The sequence below is a fragment of the Nuphar pumila genome, chromosome 10 (assembly GCF_984573655.1).
Source record: "Nuphar pumila chromosome 10, dmNupPumi1.hap1.1, whole genome shotgun sequence".
NCBI classification, from domain to species: domain Eukaryota; kingdom Viridiplantae; phylum Streptophyta; class Magnoliopsida; order Nymphaeales; family Nymphaeaceae; genus Nuphar; species Nuphar pumila.
Genome location: NC_143258.1, coordinates 83695368 through 83718433, shown reverse-complemented (window position 1 = coordinate 83718433; position 23066 = coordinate 83695368). Strand labels below are relative to the sequence as shown.

At 40.4% G+C, this 23066-nt stretch overlaps 1 protein-coding gene across 2 annotated transcripts; it reads right to left on the bottom strand.

The window, feature by feature from the left end:
• On the bottom strand, positions 1–19496 carry LOC149827102 (ATP-dependent RNA helicase-like protein DB10). 2 transcript variants are annotated; one of them, XM_090019175.1, is made up of 8 exons: positions 19337–19496; positions 16568–17258; positions 7754–7978; positions 6050–6118; positions 5108–5377; positions 2333–2683; positions 1324–1601; positions 1–1126 (listed from the first exon to the last, which is right to left on the bottom strand). In XM_090019175.1, exons 2-8 carry the CDS (start codon positions 17036–17038, stop codon positions 178–180), a joined length of 2613 nt encoding a protein of 870 aa, XP_089875301.1. In that variant the 5' UTR covers positions 17039–17258; positions 19337–19496; the 3' UTR covers positions 1–177. The 2 variants fall into 2 exon arrangements, with proteins under 2 accessions (XP_089875301.1, XP_089875302.1); XM_090019176.1 differs by lacking the exon at positions 6050–6118 and having other exon boundaries at positions 19337–19495.
• Between the last annotated feature and the right edge of the window lie 3570 nt (positions 19497–23066).

Below are 23066 nucleotides of genomic sequence, written 5' to 3'. Positions count from 1 at the left end.
TGACAAAAAATACAACATTAATTTTGATATTAATATCTTTTTTTGTTTTTTGGACCAGTTTGCTTGCCACAAATCCATTCCCTACATTAGTGCCCCCAAAAATTGTACTTTAAAGAGGGGCAAAAAGAACAGAATAATAGAAACAAAGCCACCGTCAAGCATTTACATCCCATGGTGTCAATCCGGGAGTGCACCATCCCCAATAGCCATGTCCCGCGGTGAACCCGGCAACTCACCAGCTTCCTCTATCATGCCCTCTTCATAGTCAGAATACATCTGCCCATTTGCATCACCACCATCATCGTTAACAGGAACTGGAGAGTGCCTCTGCATGCCACCAGCATCGTTCACAGGAACCAGAGACCGCTTCCGCATGCCATTATCAGCACGAGGGGGTGAAGGCTTCCATATATCCCCCTCATCGTAAGGGGATCTCCGGTTGTGCTGTGTTGACATGCGATTTGCTGGTGGGCTGTCCCTCCTAGCTGCAGGGGAGCGGACACGCTGCTTCATGCCACATCTTTCACCACTGCGGCTCCTGCTCCTACTACGACCCTTGCTCCGGCTCCGGCTCCGGCTATGGCCATAACTGAAACCCCATTCCCATTCTTTCCCCTTGTTTGGGCTGCGGCTACGGCTCCTGCTCCTGCTCCTGCTACGACCTCTGTCCTTAGCACCACCACCACGCCAACTATCAATGTTCCGATCATACCCACGACCATGCCCATCACTGTGACCTCCATCATACCCACGATCCCGGCCACGTCCTCTTTCTGATCTGCTAGAAGATGAAGGTCTGCGACCACCACGTCCTCCATGTGCAGGTGCATCACTTCTGCTGGAACCATGCCCACGGGCACCACCACCGCCGCCAGACCTACCACTGCCATAGTCCCATCTATTACGACCTTTGGGAAGACCCACGCTTCGCACTGCTATGTCCCGCAATTCTTTTGGCACCTTCTGATTCGCACCTTCCAAAACTTTCACAAGTTCACCAGCATACTTTGCATCCTGATCAGAAAAGAATGTATAAGAAACGCCAGTTGCACCTGCCCTTCCTGTTCTCCCGATCCGGTGGACATAATCTTCAACCCCAGTAGGGAAGTCATAGTTAACCACCACCCTGCATAGCATAGAAGCATGAGAAGACGTTGAAAATCCACAATAGTTACACGATGGCTACAAATTATATTCAGAGGTCAAGCATTGGAGAGGCAAAGACTTCCTTTTCAAAACAGATGAAAAGGTATTTGAGGAAAGTACCATCATAAATTTCCATGCCTGTCTACACAAGATCTTTTGCGGTTTTCATTTCACTACCTGATGTCCTTTATGTCGAGTCCTCGGGCTGCAACATCTGTAGCCACCAGAACAGGAGACTTTCCAGTTCTAAACTGGTTCAAGACCCAGTCCCTCTCTCCCTGAGACTTGTCCCCATGAATAGCAGCAGCATTGAACTGGCGGGACATGGACCGAGCAAGCTGATCGCACATCTTCTTTGTTGAACAAAAAACTATCACCTTTGATCCAGGTTCCTGAGAGCGCAGAATCTGCTCCAACCGCCTTTGTTTCTCATTGGACGAGACCACTTCAACATACTGCAAAACAGGATTAATATGAAACTATTTACCAGAAAGGCATAACCTTATGTGATCTATTGTGCAGTATGCACTACAGGGTTTAAATCTGCTGGATATGATACATGTATTCCTACCAGTACAGGTGCAAGTGATCCCTAGCGGCAGGACAGGCCGATTATCATGTTCAGCCTTGCCAATGTGTTAACCAAACAGGTGCTGTAAGTACCACATCAAGCAGTTCTTGACAATCCAACTTAGAACTTAGTATTTCATAGCTAACCAGATCAACTTGCAAGCCTTTGCAAATCCGATCCTTCATGTATCAATCCTCTAGAAGTCTTCTTAAGTGATCCTAAATTTTGGATGCAAGATGGCCAATTTTTATAGAAACCACAGCTTTGAGATCCAAAGGTTCAGAGTCTGAGGCCAACCTCACCCAGACCCCATGGGACCAAATGTATAGTTTGTTATCAGTTCTGGATCAAGTAAACTCATTTAACCCAGATCCAATCAAGTGTAATTGATATACATCTAAAACATTTATATGGAAAACAACTATTTCAGACAGTTTGTTGCCCAAACAGCAACAAATATGAATCAGTATATTGTTTAAAAATATTTATACGCATCGCTTTTATCTATCATTTATAGATGGTAAAGATAAACACATCCAAACGAGGCCTGATATTTGCATATAACTCCAGCTTACATAAACTACAAGGAGAAAAACTCATACTGTTCATGCTTACCTGGGTAATGGCTTTGTTGGCAACAAGCTCATCAATGTTCCCTATGTTAACCTGAACAGGGTGGACGAGTAGATCAGCAGCAATCTTTCGAACTTCCTTTGGCCAAGTTGCTGTATACATGAGAGTTTGTCTGCATGCGGGAATCTCATTCACAATTTTCCTGATCTGAGGTTCAAAACCCATGTCAAGCATCCTGTCTGCTTCATCAAGCACCAAATACGAAACTTGACGGAGGCTGATCCGCTTCATCTCTAGAATATCATTCAAGCGCCCTGGAGTTGCAACTACAATATCTACTCCTCGATCTATATCCTTCAACTGGGGGCCCTTAGGGGCTCCTCCGTACAGACACTGACAATCACAGAACAAAAGTGAAGCAATGATCGCTAACAGGCTCACACAAAATTCGGCAACTGATAATGAGCGTTCCCATATGGACATTTGATCACCACTAATGCAAAGCAAACACGTCCAGAGACCAATACATGCATCCACATCACACATACCAACATATAAAACAAAGAAACTAAATTACACACAGAGAGAACAATGCAAAGTTTCCACCCAGGTATACATGGATACCTCAGCGAGGTTCAGGTTGGCTGGTGCCAGGGTCCCAATGTAACTGGAACCTAGCACACCTGGTTCCAGCTGGCCAGGTCCCGACCTTACTGTGTTTCAGGCTGCAAAGAAAGACTCATGGTTGGGTACCAGAAATGCTGGATACCTGACCTGATGTCCATCCTAACCTACATGATGTTAGCAGGCAGGCAGACAGAACATGCATCATAAAGCATTAAAAATGCACAGCAGTTAAACATGCACAATGTACCGCCAAAACCTCCCAATCCCCTCTTCCCCTGATCAGTTGACAACCCAAAACTGAAACTCATTGTTGTGTCCTGAATTTCAGGAACACAATTTGGGATCCCGGGACCTGTGGGTTATGGGTTGCGTGCACAAGCTGACTGCAAGCTATAAGCAGGAACCGGCAGTTTTGATCTTCGTGATACATAATCCAAGTAGTTTGGGTCTGAACTAGGAGCCCTAGGGATGTGTGCAGAGGCCTAAGACAGTTGGTTATAGTCTGGAATACATGAAAAGGCTGGAAAAGGCGTAGCACAATCACACAGTCTAAATAGAACCAAATGGCTAAATCGAATAGGCCTATTTTGGATGGTTGGGTTCTACGGGTGAAAGGCTGAGTCAATGGCTCAACCACGACTTGTTGAGTTAGAGAAGGTTCTAAGGAAATAGAGGGAGGTCTGAAGAGAGGCTGGAGCATTGGGATGAGTACAAGTCAGTTCCGAAAGTCAGAACTGTCCCAGTACACTCACTCAATAGGTGCGATTTTGGGCATTCAGGTAGAGACAGGTTGTGGGACGGTTCATCGAAGCTCCAAAGGTTGTATTAGCTTAGGTATACCTCTGATATACCTATGAGAATACCAGCAATGGGCTAGACCAGCAGAACTCTGGCTGGTGAACAGCATTAAGTCAGATTACCAGGATGAACGACACTTCTAGATGGCGTCAAGGAACTAGAAGGGCTTGGGCCCTTACAAAGGTGCGACCAGCCAGAGAGGGAAGAGAGAAACGTGAGAGAAGTGAGAGAGAGGAAAAGAAGAGAAAGAGAGATTCCAAATTTATTTCATAATTCAATTCCTTTCAATAATCAATAAGGGGATCTCATGCTTCTATTTATAAATTTGAGGCATGGAGAAGAGTCCAATTTTAATTCTTAAAATTAATCTAACCCATAAAACCAAAACACCCTCTATTTGCCAAAAAAAAAAGTCCTACTTGGCAACAAGAACTCAATTAGAATAAAGAGTCGAGTCTTACCCTGAATAAACTCTTCACAAGTCTAATTTCCTAAAATCATAAAATAATAAAATATGCATAATTAGACTCAACACATTCAAGGGAAGTAGGAGACATTTTAGAGAGGGAGGAAACACCCCCCTTGTGGGCCCAGCTAGCTTGTTCTCTTTCATCAACGTGCTGGAGATGTCATCTCAATTTTGAAAACTCCGTAAGAAACTGACACTTGTCTTGAGTAGCGCCCACTCCTGATCCACCACCTAAGTTGTCATATCAGCATGTGTGGCTCCCACATTGATTGGGCTGTCCATCTCAACAGTGAATTTGGGGCGCCATCTGGATCTGGATCATTGGCTGGATAAGAATCCCCTCTTGGGCGTGGAAGCTAGACTTGGATCAAGGACGACTATTGAATCGTGATCTGTAAAGACTTGACCCACTTCTTTAAAAATAAGTGGATCAAATACTAACATTCAAACCCAAAGACTCGCTACACCCGTGCCATTGAAGTTAAAAATTGAAACATCAAATCTAACTAAAATTAAAAGAACACCAAAGTAAGTTGGTGTGATTTCGAACCGTAACACTCATTAATGCATTGTAGAAAAAAAAAAGTAGAAACCTCTCATTTGCTGACCAAAATAACATTTCTACGACCAACATCCATGGGTACCTTCCCAGTTCATGAACCCCATTAACTTTGGGAAATTCAAGAGAATGCACAAACTTTCTCAAACACCATTAACTTTGAAAAGCCTCCTATTTTGATTCACTTAATACAATCCCAAGGAACCAAAAAAAAAATAGGATAAAGTAATCTCAGTTTTATTAAAAGAAGTAAAGCTTAGCATGTAATGCTAATATATGTTTGCAAATCCAACATATCAATAACCTGCCAATAAAAGCATATAACCTATTTAAAACACAAGATTGGGCAGAGTGATATACACACCGCAAATGAAATCTTAGATGACCTGCCAAACTTCACTGCTTCTTCTTGTATCTGTGTTGCGAGCTCTCTTGTTGGTGACAAAACCAAAACAGTTGGACCCAAACGTGGGTTGTTGCGGCAGCGCTTGAGATGAATAAATCCTGGGATCAGATAACCTAGGGTCTTTCCGGAACCTGTCTTTGCAATGGCAACGATATCACGACTCTGTAAAGCAATTGGCCAGGTCTGTGCTTGAATTGGAGTAGGAGAGGTGAAGCCAGCATTGTGCACCTGAATGCAAACAATAGTACCTATTCAGAAAGAAAACAAGTGGCATCTACAAATAAAGTAAAAGCATGTAAAAAGAAATGACAATGAACTGTTTTATTCTGGGAATTGTAATTGGAGTAGTAACTACTGCTAGAAGAAGCATCCCCAAATGACAAGACCCCCTGCTGAAGCAAGCTGGAGCAGGATAAAGGGGTGGACTTCTTTGGACTGAGTGGCAGACTGAAGCAGACTGACCACGAGCTGGTGATTCGGAAAGCCCATTCATAGTTGGTCCACTGTTAAGGCTCTCCAAATACATGCAGAGTGGCAGCCCTGGCCACAAGCTGGTGATTCGGAAAGCCCTCTCATAGTTGGTCCACCATTAAGGCTCTCCAAATTCATGCAGAGCCCCCCAAAACAAGGGCAGCACAACAGCAGCACAACAAAAGACATTAGCTCCTGCAGGAGCGAATATCGTGCCTACCACAAAGTAAAAACCAAAACTGGAAATGAGTCAGATGTAGGGAAGAAGAGCTTCAAAAATGTAAATCATAAACTAGAACATTTAAAAAGAAAAGAAAAGAAAATTAACTTACAAAAACAATGGAAAAACTACAGAACATAGTGAACCTACAAAGAAATATGTACAAGTGTATGAAATGCAGATGCTTAAAAGGTAAAATAGATAAGTACCGCTTTGAGAATCTCTGATGGGAAACCTGTTGAGTCAAATGTTGTGAGCGGTGAAGGGATATTTTCTCCCTGAATGATCAGCAGAATGACGTCTCTCAGATTTGTAAAAAATGGTAGACACCATGGATCTCACACACACACACACACACACACATTATACATATCACTGTCACCAATATCAACAATATTTTGAAAATATAGTGAGAAATATCAATATTTTAAGGTAGCCGACATTAAAGAGAATACCTCACGATATTTTTTAAAAATAGAAGACAAAATATTGTGCTATTATCACAATATTATAACGATAATATTGTGATATTTTTGGGAAAACTCTTTTTTTAAGTTTGCATTTTCTATTTTGTTGTTTATTTTATATTTTAAAACCTTTAGAACATGTTTCTTTATATTTTTGGAAGAAAAATAATGAAAAACTTATTATTTTCTTAGCTTTTTTGTTGTTTATATTTTTTTTTCAATTTTTTGAAACTCCCAAGATTTTCCTGAGATTTTTCAACTTTTGAAAATCTCTTTGAAAAATAGCCTCGCCGAGATAATACCTTGAACAATATAGGTGACTATGATATATATATATATATATAGAGAGAGAGAGAGAGTTTTACAAGGAAAAAGGAAAAGAAAATCCGTACTCCAAAAAATTGAACCAAGGGTTGTTTACTTTACTGTTAAAAGTGAACCTTTTCATCAAACCTTTAATCGAAATAAAATTTCAGTGCCAATAAAAAAAAGGGGAAATTTTCAAAAGAACCAGCAACCAGAATGTATCATCTACAGATCCATATATGAGATATGCCAAAATTGCTACCAGAACTGCACACTTAAATCTCTTGCAAAGACTGTATCTTTAAAACTCAGTTGACATGAACCACTGCACAGACCTGAAGCAGTGGCTAAGAAAGGAATGCCCATCCCAACAGCATCTATCTAAAGCAGAGGATAAGCTGTTTTTACCATCCTATACCATCAAGAGATTCTAAAAAGCTCATGAAATCTCTCCTATGCATGGCAGGTTCAGCATTCAGAGCCCAAACTAGAATTTTTGAAAGTTCCACTTTGTTGAAGTTGGTAAAGAGGTTCTTTTTAACCTATTTATTTCAAAATCAACATGAAACTTTGGGGGTTTAGCTAGAGGTACATGAAGATGTTCTTCCAAGCTTTTAGCCCTGGTTAAAACGTCAAATGGGGTAAAGGGCAGAACAAATGTTTTGAACAAAAAAATAACCCTTCCATCAAACTTATTCTTAAATATTGTAATCGATAAATATCTAACCTAACAGTTTGAAAAGGGTCAACTATTGTGTGATGAAATGAGACTTGAAAGCTTCTTAGAAAGCGTACAATAGAAACAGTGTCATTGTTTGAATCTTCCACATTAAGAAAATGAGTAAAAAATTGATTATTCCGCATTAAGGGGCGGGCTTCAAAGAACTGCACAAAAAGAATTCTCCACCTGCAACGCTTAAAAAATATTTTATAGAACCAGTTCAACCAATTTGCTTCAGAGAGCTCAGCTCCGAATTTTTCTCATTAAAAGGACCATATCTTAACCAAATATCTCTGAAAGCAACAAACTCATGGAATTTCATTTCCAAATGAAAATGCCAAAGTTCTCTGAAAACTACAATAGCTAGAGCAATAAAAACACTAGCAACAACCGCATTGATAGAAGTTGTAGATACATACCGCAATGGTAATTTCATGTTGTCTGCGATATGAATCAGCAGATGACGCGCTCCTAGAGTCGGACCCATGTATCCTTCCAGACGATGGCGGAGGTTGACTGCTTGAATATGACTGAGAACTGGGACCATGACCCTGTGTATTTGATGTACCTTGTCCAGCACCCAATGAACCATTAACATGTGAACTTGGACCATTTTGCATATGACTGCTACCATTCCTCACAGTCTGGTGCAAAAACGAAACAAAACTTCCTGTTAATTCAGGGGGACTAGAGAAGCATATGTAGGTTGATGTTTGGACACATAACTACAAGGGATCTAGTAAATATCAAGGTATAGAGAATCGTATTTTATCCCAAACTGCACACCATAAACTACCATTTGAGAGCATTATTGGTTACTTTTTCCACTTATTCTCAGAACCCCAGGCAAACAAGGTGCCCATATCAATAGAAAAGACACAAGGCTTGCCGGTACGATCACAATGGTGGGGTCCAAAAATGAAATGGGAAATAGCAATCCACAAATGTTTATCAAGTACATGACAGCATCCAGGAACCCTCCATCCCAAACCCATTTCTTTACCAGAATGACATAATGCACACAAACCCTACAACGTGAGGCTTTGTCAATCTTAGAGGGCCTCACATCCACACACCTATACTTGCACACACATGCAGGGTAAGGGCTTAACACAAAAATGAACCAGTTGACAAACTTATATTGCCCTTGATAAGAGTCAAATACCAATGTACTGTTCTGTTTCGGGTAGCACTAGTAAAGGTCTCATGTTAAGATTATATAAATTATGGATGCAATTTCTGAGACTTTGATTTTCCAAAATCTACTAAACAAGAATTTGCAGACGTTGTCAATTTGTAGAAAGTACCCATTGTAACGCTCCAGAATTTCTAAATTGTAAAATTTAAGAAAAATTAAAAAAAATTGGTAGTCAATCCTTTTTTTAGAGTAAAAAAGGATAGTTCAACAAAAGTAGTGGTTTGCAAAGACCAAGTCAGTGAACCTTGGGCAAATTACAGTTTCAACAAATGAATTGGGCCCTCAAATATCTTGGATTTTGAACCTACATCACCACACATCTATTAAAATCACGAAGATTAAAAAACAAAGTTTTATAATGAAACAGAGTTATACAAAAGTTCTTTTACAAAAAATCAAAATATACTCAGGAGTGAACAACAAAGATAATGGATTTTGCGCCATCGCATGCAGCATCAGTCTACTCTTCATCTGGATCCTATAAAACGGGTAGACTCATGAAAGTCTGGTAGGTACAACGATGTTAGACAAATAGAACAAGACTAATACAAGTATTTATAAAGATTCAAAACATTAGATTATATGCAATTGAACAAATCACGAATTTGTATAAACGGGGTATTGTTTCTCTTTTGAATAAGCAATGTCTACATCATATTTTTGTTTCGATAATTACCTACATGTAGGTACTCACAATATGAAATCGTAGAAACAACAGAGACCATTAGAGGGTTTATTATTCCACGTGAATTGATAACCCAAATGGCTAGCTAAGTCTGATCCAAAGATGATGGTTTAGAGCAAAGTTGTTAATCGAGGAAGCGGAAGCGGGAAGTGAGGCATTTTCAAAATTTTAGGAAGCGGGAAGCGTGAGATGACTTAGAAGCAAACCAGGATTCGTCTCAGAAGCGACCTAGGAAGCAAAGGGGAAGCGAAAAAGAGAAAAAAATATAAAAATAAAAATACAAAAAAAAGAATGAAAAAAAAGAGGAAGCGAGGGGAAAGCGATCTCCCCATAAATGGAAAGTGCGCTTCCCAATTTTTTTTGCGCTTCCTAGCGTGTTTCGAAAGAGCAAAATGTTGCGCTTCAGAAAATAGTGTTTCGAAAGTGCGAAACGTCGCGCTTTAAAAAAGCGTGCTTCCCCAAAGCCTATGGCACTTCCGATAACTCTAGATTAACCGAGAATTTCCGAGAGGCAACAATAAATGGGAGATGAATACTAACTTCTACAAAAGTTATAGGATCTACCACCTAAGATAATAATTGATATTCCTGCCCTCTAACTCTGATGATCAGAGACACCAAGTCATTGTCACTCGAGGAGCGTAGATGTTAACAACATTGTCCATCGAAGGTTGTACCTCATATCCTCTCTCTTGATAGAACTCAAGAATGAATGGGTGTGTCGAATCTTTATTTATTTAGCAACCCATTTACCATGCTCTAATCTTTGAAACTGAATCGAGCACCTTTCCTGTGAAGGCGATCCAAGTATGTATACGTGATTTTCCTGTAATACTGTGTGTTATCGCACAATGAGGTTTTTCATAAACCTCAATTCATTCATTAGCGTACGAGCATCTCTAGCATGTCTGATAGTACCACTGCTATGAGAATAATTTTGGTTTCTCAAAAAGAAGACCAACCAAAAAATCTAAAAATTCAATGATTTCTTGTACCTCAAGTCAAGGGCATATCTGGGTCATTCTTGGATACAAAACGAAAGGATTTGAGATAAGTACGATCGAAGTCTACGTAGTCAAAGTCTCTAGTTTGTTGGTTTGAAAAGAAGATTAAGTTGCGAATATCTGAATCGTGATAATGTCATCTTATTTAAAGTTCAAGCCAGGTAAGAATTGTGTTTCGAAGAACAACATTTGAGGGATGTCTGATGCATATGAACATGAAAACTTTGATGTATGCGAGCACGAGAGTCTTATTTTATTTGTAGGATAAGCAACACATGTGAATGTCGAATATCTCATGCATGCGAATGTAAAACACTTGTTTTATTTTGTGAAATGTTGGAGGCATGCAGACTTAAAACCTCGCATGTAAGCCCTTTTGAAAAGGGAATTAATACAAAAGTATGCAAAATTGTGACTTTAAATAAATGCTCAAGTAATTTAAAGTAAACAGAAGTACGCAAAATAGTACACTCTAAATAAATGTTCAGGTAATTTAAAGTAAACAGAAGTATGCAAAATAGTGCACTCTAAATAAATGTGTGTAATTTAAATAGAACATGAGTAGCGCACTCTAAATAATTATATATGCATATATAATTACACATATAACAAAGCAACGTCCACCAAAAGGCCATCGTAAATAAAGCAAGAGTACACAAAACTAGATACGTTAAATAAATGTGTAATTTAAAATAGAACAAGAATATGCAAAATTGCGTACTCTGAATAATTATAAATGTATATATAAATATGTGTATAAGAAAGCAACGTCCGCAAAAAGGCCACAATAAATAAAGCAAAAGTACGTTAAACCGCACACTTGAAATAAATGCAGCATTTAAATAAGACAAGAGTACGCAAAACTACGTAATCTAAAGTCTAAATAATTATATACATATATATAATGCACATATAACAAAGCAACGTCAGACAAAAGGCCATCATAAATAAAGTGAAAGTATGTGAAACCGCACACTTTGAAATAAATGCATATATATATATATATATATATATATATATATATATATATATATATATATATATATATATATATATATATTAGTAATACTATATTTATAGCTCACGTAAATATAAATATGTATATTCATAATGTTCAACTCTCATTATCGTCTGCAAATTTTCCCTACCTCGGAGATAGTATGAATGCTTGATGATTTTAAGCAGGTGCTAGCTTGTTCGTGAATCAGTATTCATGACAAAGGTATGAAGTCTTGTTAGTTGCACTGATATGATGCACTCAAAAGGTTTTTATCGAACTACATAAAGAACGAGGTTATAAAACCTTTTTCTGGCAAAAGGATGTGATCATCGCATCGTCAAGATCAAACACGAACCCTACTTGAACCGATCAGACCAAGGCGGGCTTAAAGTAGCTCACTCGGGTGACTCGGCTAACAGAACGACTAAGTTGGCTCAGATTCGTTTGCAAGCAAAAGCACAACTTGGTTAGGAGTTACCCGAGTTGTATACGTTTTGGAAAAGGACCCAAGCTTGGTACAGATGAGCCAAGTCAAGCTCGGTTTTGAGGAAATCGAGTTTTGACTCGATTTACGTGGAACGAGATCCACAACCTAACTGGCTCAATCAAACTGAGTCGGGCAGGAACAAAAACGGGAGGGGGTTGGAGCTCGAAGGCTGAGCCAGCAACTCAAAAGGACAGGGGGACCCCGAGGGTCCATGATCGAGTCTTGGCTCGGATTGGGGAGATTGAGCCGAGCTCAATTGGATTTAATTGGGTCATGGCTCAGTTAAGATCTAGCCGAGTCGTGGCTCTGTTAGGGGGCTTGACCGAGCCAAGCTCGGTTTTAGTCGAGCTCATCTCTGTTGAGGGGCAGCACCAGCATGGGCTACTGCTGTTGAGGACACCCGAGGGCGACAACGGGGCTAGTGGTGCCATCATGGCTCCTCCCTTGGGAGGGGGCGCGGCAGGGAAAGACCCGAGCTCAGCTCGATCTGCCAAGACTGGCAACAACCAAGGCTGCTGCCGCAGGGGGTTGCCAAAACAACCAGAGAGGGACACGGTGGCGCAAGTGTTGTTGTTGTGATCTGTTTCAAGAAAGAGGGAGCAAGGGGGACGACGGTTGGGCCACTGTCGGAGGTAGTGGCCAACCACGGCTGATGTGGACAGTCGAGGCAGGAGAGAGGGGTGAAAGTGAATCGTGCACTGACCTCTACCTTAGCTGAAATAGAAAGGGGAGAGGGTGCCACGCACCCTCTCATTCGAAGAGCAAGAGCAACCCCTGCTGGGGGCTCTGGTTTTCTAGTGGCTTTAGTAGGGTAAACAAAAGGAAGAAGGTGAAGGACAGGGGAGGAGCTCACCTGACGGCGGCGGTGGGGAAGCGATGCTTCCTGCTGGTGGCGCACGAAGGAGAGGAGGTTAGCAGGGAGAGGGAGAGAGGGAGAGACAGAGAAGAAGTGGTGAGACGATGAGTGAGGGAGAGGATGTCGTTGGGGGGTTTATAAAATTCGAGATGGGGTCGGTGGGCTGGTTGGATCTAACCTGGATTCAACCCAAACTAAGGGCTTGTGTTGGGTTTTGGGTAGGGTCCAATTAGATCCCATTCCAAACCCAACATTCAAAAAGGGGGTTGGAGTGGGTTGGGTCCAATTGGACCCAACTCAATTCACTATATATATATATATATATATATATATATATATCGAGAAGGGCCGTTTGGATTTGGATCATTATAAAAAAATCTGAATCAAAACAAAGAACTTATAACTATGTCTTGAGTATTGGTTTGAAATGGGTTGGGTTTGGGTTGGATCCGATTGGATCCCATCCCAAACCCAACATTCAAAAAGGGGGTTGGATTGGGTTGGGTCCATTTGGACCCAACTCAATTCACTATATATATATATATATAGATCAAGAAGGGTCGTTTGGATTTGGATCATTACAAAAAAATCTGAATCTAAACAAAAAACTTATAATTATGTCTTGAGTATTGGTTTGAAATTCAATTAGATCCAATTCTGATTCCAATACCAAGATAATGCAACGGTGTTTGTGTTCTTAGTTGGTTTGGGTCCGAATGCACCCAAAATCCTAAATCATCTTATATGAGGCCCATTTTGGGTCTCATTTTGGATTTCGGATCCAAAATACTAGTATATATATATAGCCTAGCGTGTTTGAGAATTGATCCACTTTTCTGGATCTGATTATGGATTTATAATGTTTATCACTATGGATCTTATTTGGATCCAATTTTTTTCAAGATTGGATCCATCTAACGGATCCAGTCTTAATACTTAAAGGTTTTGAGTGATCCGGATCTGTTCAGAGATTCGTTTCTAAATTATTCTGAATCTGGGCCGGGTCCACTAAATGGATTTGAGTCCTTGTTATGAGGTTACTTAGATTCGGATCATACACTGGATCCAAACATGGTTGCCAGTTGAGGAAGCGGGAGCGGGAAGCGATACGGGAAGCGGGAGCGGGAAGCGAGGCACTTTCAAAATTTTAGGAAGCGGGGAAGCGTGGGACCACTTAGGAGCGATTCGGGAAGTGTCTCGGAAGCAACCTAGGAAGCGTCTCGAAAGCGAGGGGGAAACAAAAAAATAAAAATAAAAAATACAAAAAAATTGAAAAAAACAATGGAAGCGAGGGGAAAGCGTGATGGGAAGCGCGCTTCCCATTAAAGGGAAGTGCGTCCCCCATTAAAGGGAAACACGTCCCCCATTAAAGGGAAACACGTCCCAAAAAACGGGGATGCTTCCCCCCACGCTTCGGAAGCGCGACGTTTCGCGCTTCCGAAGCGCGCTTCCCCTTTTAGCTAGGCCCTTCCGGTAACCCTGGATCCAAATCTGTCTAAAACAAGAAATTCAATGGATGCTTTGTATTTTTAACGTATAATTGGAACTGGGTTTCAGAGGGATTGATCCTTGTGGATCCCTTATCGAGATTCAAATCCATAATGAGTTTGTATACGCTACATGCCTCTTTAACATCCAAAAGTTCATCCATTTATTCACGGTTGATGAATTTCTCATAAAAATACTGGGAATAATCTCGTATCATTTCTGAAAAACCCAGAAAATTTGTGGACTTTCCACCCATGGTAGTTTCCTTTAATACTAGGAAGCAGTGTTATTAAAAACGCACCTCAAGGCGCAAAAAGCGCGCCTCGCCTCAAGGCGAGGGCCTTTGTGCCTTGAGGCGCTGGTATAAAGCGTAAAAGCCTCGAGGTGTACGCCTCACACGCCTTGAGGCGTACGCCTCAGGGCGAAATGTGCCTCAATGTGAGGCGTATGCACCTCTTTTTGTTGGTCAAATGGGGGTCAAAGCCCCCATTTGACCAAAAGTTAGATGTTATTAAATCAGGACCCCGAGCCTAATTAGGGTCGGGGGCCCTAATTTCTCATTTTGTCTCGCAGTCACTCTCTCATCTCTCGCAGTCTCTCTCTTGACTCTTGCAGTTTCTCTCTCGTCTCTCGCTCATCTCTCTCTCGCATGCAGTTCCTCACTCGCCTCTCACTCATCTCTCTCTCACAGTCCCTCACTCGTCTCCCACTTCTCGTCTCGGTGTCTCCCACCTCTCTTCGTCTCGTCTGTCAACCTAACCTGAGCTTGGGTTTCGGAAGAAGAAGAAGAAGAGAGGTACATGTTTTATATATTTGTAAATATTTTTCTTTTCTGTTATTTTTTTGTGCTAAATTTCAGTCTGCAGTTCAGTTGAGTTCTAATCTCCTTTAGCGTTAAAATTTGGGTGCCCTGTTAGTACCTGTAGCATCAGCAATTATGCCATGTTCTCTTTAGGTACATAAAACAATTGTAAAATGGATAATCAACAAATGAAAGAAAGATTACCTACAACTTGTACAAGCCTGTACATGTCTTGCTTATTACCCGAACCAAAAATCCTGATTCTCACAAATGAACCAACTTTGTCCTGGAATTTCTCCAGATCATCTAGCAAATCCTCCACCAAGTTCTGTCTCAAGTAAATTAAGTTTATGTTGTGCACATTCACTGCTGCATAATCACTTAGATTAGCCTATGGTATAGTCTCCTCGGTCTTTTTCTTAGTTCTACGTTTCTTATCTGACCCTGTCTTAGCCATTGCACTTCCCTCAATCTCCACTTGTGCAGTCTCATCATGTACATTTCTTCCTTGGATTTCATTCACTGGCACTTGAGAAGAGGTCTCCTTTATAAGAATGTGAGACTCGATAAGTTTTAACATTTTAAAATGCCCAACACGAGCCTTCCCAAAAAGATTTTGGAGCCTTCTGGCACTTTTTTTAATACCACGACAATATTTTCTTTTAAGATAACCTTAGTGGCAGAGGTAGTATGATGTTTTCTTTTTATGGTTTCAACAGCTCGAGCACTTTTTTCCCAGAAGGTGAATTCAGCAACATTAGTAATAAAGTTGGTGGGTCGAAGCACCCTATTAGCAATCTTTAATTTTGCATTCACTGCTCACATATTACAGGATTTCAAGTTCACTTGAAACAGAGTTATTCAAGACAAAAAAAAGTTGTATACTCTTTAATATTTCCTGGACTCATAAGCATGACGCTGAAATAACTTTTTTGTTCATTTAAAAGTTTAAGCACCATGCTCTTTGAATTGTTTGGCAAGTACAATATCGAGATTGTATAAATCTTGTATGGCTTGGAAAATTTTATTATTTTTGTAGTAGAGATTAGAAGGAGAAAAGAAGTTGTATACTCTTAGTTTCCAAGTTATATATGTTAAATCTTATTGAATATGAATTTGAATTCATTGGATTATATGTTAATTTCATATTTTTCAGTATTTATTTGAGATTTTTTATTTCTTGTTGGTTGTTGCTTCATCAATAAAGCATTTTTTATTTATTTATAATTTTAGATATTTTTTATAGTTTTTTTTAGTTTTAAAAAAAATCGAGGCTTACGCTTTACGCCTCGAGGCTTACGCCTCACCTCAAATTTTGGTGGAGCACCTCGCTACGCCTCAATGCTTTTCACAACACTGCTAGGAAGCATAGATACCATACGGGTTCTCAAGAGCTATGCTCCTCTTACAATACGATTGATCAGATAAAGAATCATCAACTTCAAAGAGATGATTTTCCACAGTGTGTGACTACATTGTTTGGCTGACGTTACTTAGTGTATCTAGGGATCACAAAAACAACAGATGGTTAAACAATTCAGTCAATGAATCATGGAGTTGGCAACACCACTCAAGACAAAGCACTCGTATAGGATTAGGCATTCTTTAGGGGTTGAAGAAAATTGGTTAGGAACACACACTCATCCGTGAACATGCACCCCCCCCCAAAAAAAAAAAAAGAAAAAAAGAAAAAAAATTGCTAATGGGAAATACCTGATGACTCCTTGAAGAGGGGATTGGAGCAAGCTTAGGTTGCTGTCCATGCCCCCCATCACTGCTACCATTGTAATGATGGCGATTGTAACCCTCATCTGATTTTGTTCCCATAGAATTCCCACTACCATGACGATGTCCATGATTTGAAGAAGAGTCTCCTATCTGCTGTCCATGGGAAGAAGAGACACCTGATTGTCTCCCATGCCCTTGACTTTCGGAATGCTGAACATGAACCGAAGAGCTGAGAGATATTGGTGCTAGCTTTGGAGTGGATGGAGGAGGTGGTCCAGGAGGAGGAGGAGGAGGGGGTGGGGAAACTGGTCGTTCGTACTGAGTAACATTTGTTTCAGGATTCCAGAAATACAAATAACCAGTGCTTCCATCAACTAAACCTCTCCATGGTTTTGGAAGAGTTGGATCTTCTGGAGCATATCGTGGGCCACTAGAAGTAGATGCTGATGTAGCCATACAGTGTATATATTGATGAAAAAGGTAACTTGAAAAGCTTCTTTAAGAACTTAAAACACCTTAAGTCAGACGTCTAAAGCAGACTTCAAGGAACATTAGAGAGTCACACGTCCCCAGCCTACACATAAAAGAAGAGATCATCAAAGAAATCTATAAACAAATTTGCAGATACTATGCACAGGTAGTCACTGCAAACTGATAGCAACCAGCTTCAATTTTCCTGCAAAAACCAAATCAAAATCCTCTTTTAGTTACAAAGTGCTGAAGACTGGGAATGTCATTAGCTATTGAAATCAAATAGATCCTTGTATTCTTCTAAAATGGACTAACAATTCCAGAAGCATTAATAAATGAACAGAAAGACTTTCATTCCTGCAGACCCTGGATTCTTACATATGCAGCTTTAGTTCAGAAACCTCTGAACTAAAAATCAAATAAATAATGTACAAAAATCAAGCTACAGTTTTCAGCAATTAAAAGGCCAATACATCTAAGGCCTTTCTAGCCTCAGCTATTTCCTATTTAGTTAGCACAGTAAAGCATGTTTTACTTCTTTTTTAAAAGTGCGACATTAAAAAGAATGCATTTATCCAAAAAACGATGTTCTAATTTTATAAGGAAAAAGTAGACATTCAATAGATTGAAAGCGGTCGGATTTACCAGGTGGTTTACAACACTTAGCAAACAAACTTTCTCAAGTTATACACATCTGCTCTGAGGAACTCAAACTTCCCATAAGAGGGCAAAGGATTTAATTTTATTTTAATCAATATCATGGTATGAAAAGTAGATAGCATCGTCCAGTGTCATCCTAGATCACCAAACAAGAAACAAAATATAAACATTATTTCATCGATGCACAAGAACATCAAGCACTAAGTCAAAAATCTTTGCAATGAGAGCTTCTCACATGAAACAGTTGGCAATATCACTTAAAAATATGACAAAAAATGAGCATCATAAAAACCACATATTAACTTCATCCAGAGAATAAACTTCCTAAATGTTACACGCGTATATTCTATTTCTCTCACTAAAAGCATCCTAGCTGTATCAGTGAAAGAGAACCTCTTCATAACAGTTCATAGAAACGTTAGAAATGATAGTAATTAGAAACTGATACTCCCACACAATTAACAAGGACACTAAGATCAGTCCTAGATGCGTGATCATAATGTGTATAAGCTAGAGAATTTCAACCACAAATTCTAGGTTTCGACAAAAACAGGAAAAAGAGGTCATATTATTGAAACAAAAAAGCACAGGCCTATAGATGCATCAGGCATCAAACCAAACAAAAAACACTCCCAAAATGCACCTTAGAAACTAGGTTTTACTAACAAGAAATTTAGAACTTCCATGAAAATGAAAAATATCATCTACTGGATTGAAACATACTTTTTCAAGTGATCAGTTAAGTCCCACCATCTTAGAAAAAGTGTGCAGCGTAAAGCCTAAATCTGTGACAATGACAAGCCCTACATTTCACCGAAACATAGTGAAGAAAATCCCACCAATAAAACCCCAAAAAATGCACATCTTCATCTTTTGCAGCAACCTATAGGCCACTCAATCAAACTCAAACACAAAAAGTCCCAGTTCCGCGCAGATTCCCGCAAAAATGATGTACCCTAAAACCCAAATCCTAGACCAAATTCTCAAAGAAAGCTCTGATACTCAGCTGTGGAAGCAAAAAAACTCAAGAAACCAACAAAAACCAAAGAAATCTACCATAACATTGGAAACCAAAAAATCCAGAATGCATAGATCTGCACGTTCAAGCACGCTAGCCTCGAATTCCTACCCAAGCCAAACGAATCACCCGTCATTCACAAACACTAGACCGAAAATTCATGCCAAAAAAACGAACCGAACGACTCAATGGAACAAACCCTAGGCCCTGAATTCCTACTGAAACGACCTCAAATCACCCACTGATGACAAATCCTAGGCCCTGAATTCCTACTGAAACGACCTCAAATCACCCACTGATGACAAATCCTAGGCCCTGAATTCCTACTGAAACGGCCTCAAATCACCCACTGATGACAAATCCTAGGCCCTGAATTCCTACTGAAACGGCCTCAAATCACCCACTGATGACAAATTCTAGGCCCTGAATCCCTACCAAAACAAACAGAAATCACCCGCCGTTCACTAAACCCTAATGCCCTATTTCATACTGAAACCAAATGAATAACCAAATTTACAAGAATTAGGGCCCAATTTCCAACCAAAACCAAATGAATCCTCAAAGCATTCACAAACCCTAGTTGCCAAATGAGAGAGAGAGAGAACCTTTAGTCCGTAAGGTGCTTGAGAAGAAACAACGGTCTCTCTGATACTCTTCCCCGTTTTGAACCCTCTTTTTTTCCGCTCAAAGAGACTCCGATTTCTTCTCGCTCACCCGCGGCAATGGACGCCCAAATTGAGGCCTTCAGTCTTCCCCCTTCTCCCTTTTTGGGATATTTATAGACGACGTGAGGGGGTTGGGGAGCTCGAATTCGTGGTCAGATTCGATACGCTGGAGAGCCTAACCCCATGGTTAGCCTTGTCTTTAACACTACACGTGAGGAGCGGTTCCATTAGCATTTTTTGTATCATAACGGAAATATAACGTTACGTTAAAATAGAGTGAGATTCGATTTATTGCCGTCTTTAATCGAGAATGAAGGTTAAAATCAAAACCCGTGCCGGGATGGACTTACGCTTTCCCTGCCCTGCCCCAATCCACCCGTCCCCGATCACTAGTAAAATAACTAAAATACTAATCTTCATGTGCTTTATTATCTTGCAAAATATAGTACAGTTTTTTTTATAATTACACGGAGAAACCGCCCTCATGATCAGTACATATGATCACTGTCTTGGCATCCTATCCCTTGCTTCGAGGGAGTCGCCACGCTTCGGCTTGCGAAAGGGGTGATGCCAGTAGAATTTGAACCTAGACCACCTAGCGGCCTAGGCCTAGGCCCCCCATTCCAAGCCTTTGGGGCAATTGGGCAGCTTGTTTCTCAGCATCTAGTTATTCACTTACTTGGGTGGTTTCGGTACACTACCTGATCGGTCGGACACCCAACTTGCTGACAGCCCTGAGACACATGGAACCTGGGAACTCAGTTGGGCTCGTCAAACATGAACACACTGACTTTGAATATGAAAGGTGCTCAGCTCAGCTTGTAAGGGCTGAGGGGAACCGAAGCTCCGATTAATACATGGATCCAGGTATAGTTTGTTAAATTTTATACCAGAACCGGGACTGACCCCAGTTTTGATTAAGACCCACAATTTTTTAATATAAAAATGATAAAAAATTTATTATTTTACTGGGTATGGCCCAGGTCTGGTTCAGGTAGTTTTTATCAGATCTGGGTATGGTTTCTCTTATAGTGAATCTCATTAGACTCGGGTCCGAATCAAACTTGACCCGTTGACACCCCTAATTCTTATTAATGCTCTCCCTCTCATGCATTCATATTAACGTGCTCTCTCTTTCTATCTCTCTCGCTTAAATGCATGCCTTTTTTTTGTATGACAGAGAACGTTTCCACCCTCATCGAGGATGAAAACCCTAGGTGGGGCCCTACGACCACCCTGCCTTACGTGGCCTGCTACGTACACACCTGTGCACTATTGGGGTTTGATCTGGTGCTTTCATCTCAACACCTTCACAACTACCCCGTTGGCCACACCGGCGACCCCCGCAATTGTGAAATGCACGTCTCTTTTATCTTTGTCATAATAAAACACTGACTGCAGCTCAGCAGACACCTCTAGTTGGTAAAACCCTTGGGGTCTGTCTATGTTCACCCCTCCTCTCTCTCTCCCTCCCACTCTTTTTCCCAAAAGTATGCCCTGCTAGACAGACTTTTACTGGCGCGCCAGTAAAGGTCAGATTTCTTCTAATGCAAAGGATGCTTGGTGACATTCACAAGTCCCCTATCGGGTGACAACTCACTGAGTAAAAAAAAAAATAAGCAGATAAAGAATAATCAATCAAACAAAAGCATCCAAGTTCAAAACTCCATATTGTCATTCTCAGCTATGTTACGAAGCGTAATGTTGACCACATTTGTACTATGTCACATATGACTCAAGTTTTAAATTATTTCGTGAAACAGGACACGAAGACAATCTTTTTATTTTTTAATCAATAAAAACTACCTTTTGATATTTTAATAGTAAAAAATACATTTTATTAAAATAATATGAAATTAAAAATAATAAAATAATATCCATATGTGCCGATGACCGTGTCGGTGTCCACTCATGAAAGCTTGTGTCACCAGAGGCAACATGTATGACCTGATTGACAATACATGAGCGTGTGTGGACTACCATGTTGAACAACAGTTAGCTTCAGTATAGCCCCAAGGGGTTTGGCTTAGTAGGATGGGGCCTAGACCTTTTGATGGTCAGTCTAGGTTCAAATCCCATGGGTGTCACCTCCCCTGTGTAAGCCGAAGCTTGGTGACTCTACGGGGTCGAGGGGTAAGCCCTCGGAGTTTTTACGCTAACATGAACAGAGACCGTAAGTACGGCAGACTGAGTCAGCATGACTAGGTCTCTGTGCCTGGAGCGATTTCTCTGAGTAAAAAAAAAAAACAGTTGGCTGAGGTATGCTGCTCATAATCGAGGTTCATCTCAGCACAGGCTCCATTGAGCTCATGGTGAGCCTCAACCCAGCCCGAGCTGGGTTTGAGCCTGAACAAACCTCTCTCTCTCTTTCATACACAAAACATATGCAGGTCATATCATTGAGAAGTGGATCTTGACGCTCTTCAGCTTTGATGAAACCATCAAATTGAATGAGGGCATTTCCCATGAGACCCTTAGCAGTTAGTAGATTGATGGCTATGGTTATACATAACCAAGTCCTAATTTAAATACAGCCAAATAATCAAAGACCATTGCCCACTGTTAACGCTTGCTACTGTTTAGGGTCTTATCAAATTAATTACCAACTCCACAAGCACTGAAGTCCTGCAATGCACAAAATGCTGAGGGTTCATGTGTTACCATTACAGATCAGTAGCATTGACCTGATAGATCCATCCCGCAGAAAACCACAAAAAAAAATGGACATGCTTCTAGTAATGGTAACATAACCTACATCAAAAACTGGACATGAACATATACATTTATTGTAAACCTACCACAGTGAAGGTCAACATTCCACTGATCATACTATTGAAACTGAAAATGAAACAAAACTCCAAGTGATACATGCATCTTAGATCAAACCATTCTATAGCATGCCACTATTCATAGGATCTTTTCCTCATGTCTTCCTTGATTCCTCACATGCTATACACAGTAACACATGGAAGCAACTTTCAATTTTCAGATCCTGCTGATGTTCAATTAAATTAATCAAAAGAAGAAAAAAGGCATGACATGAAAGATGAAATTCAAAATTTGTTACAGTGAGAAGGGAACATAAATTGAAAAGAACATTTTACAAAACAGAAATAAGTAATTGTTGCTGAAACTCACTAGATGCAAGAGTACCCCAAATCAAGAACCATCGAATCAAAATTTTGTATCAGATTGGTGATAATAAAGATGAGAACAGGTAATACAATTTTCCACCCCTGGACTCTCACAGAGCTAGAAATAAATATGTTTTCATGTACATCAAAAAAGCAAGGGAGGCGAGTTTCAGTGATGAGGTTGGAGTCACCCAGTTCTTTCCACCAAAGGTTTAGAGAAAATCCTGCATACCAACCATAGAGGCCAAAGAGCCATTGCAAACTTGTAGGGTTTCTCTTTAAGTCGCCCAAAATATTTATCTTTCTCACAGAGCTAGAGAAAAATATAGTTCCATGTACATGAACAGCAGGGGAGGGGAGTTTCCAGCCACCCAGTCCTTTCCACTGAAGGCTTAGGGAAAATCCTGCACACCAACCATAGAAGCCAAAGAGTCATGGCAAACTCGTACAGTTTCATTAAGTCACCCAAACAAAGTTATCTAAAACGCATGAAACGGGTTTAATTTCTGGAAGCAGTCTGCAGGAAAAACGATAAG

What these genes read in the sequence shown, in the direction of transcription:
- LOC149827102 (XM_090019175.1), bottom strand. Translation starts at nt 17,038, where the DNA reads ATGGCTACATCAGCATCTACTTCTAGTGGCCCACGATATGCTCCAGAA. An exon ending in AACATGAAATTACCATTGCG is followed by an intron (nt 6,119 to 7,753) that starts GTATGTATCTAC and finishes CTGATCATTCAG; the next exon opens with GGAGAAAATATCCCTTCACC. An exon ending in CATCTAAGATTTCATTTGCG is followed by an intron (nt 2,684 to 5,107) that starts GTGTGTATATCA and finishes TGTGATTGTCAG; the next exon opens with TGTCTGTACGGAGGAGCCCC.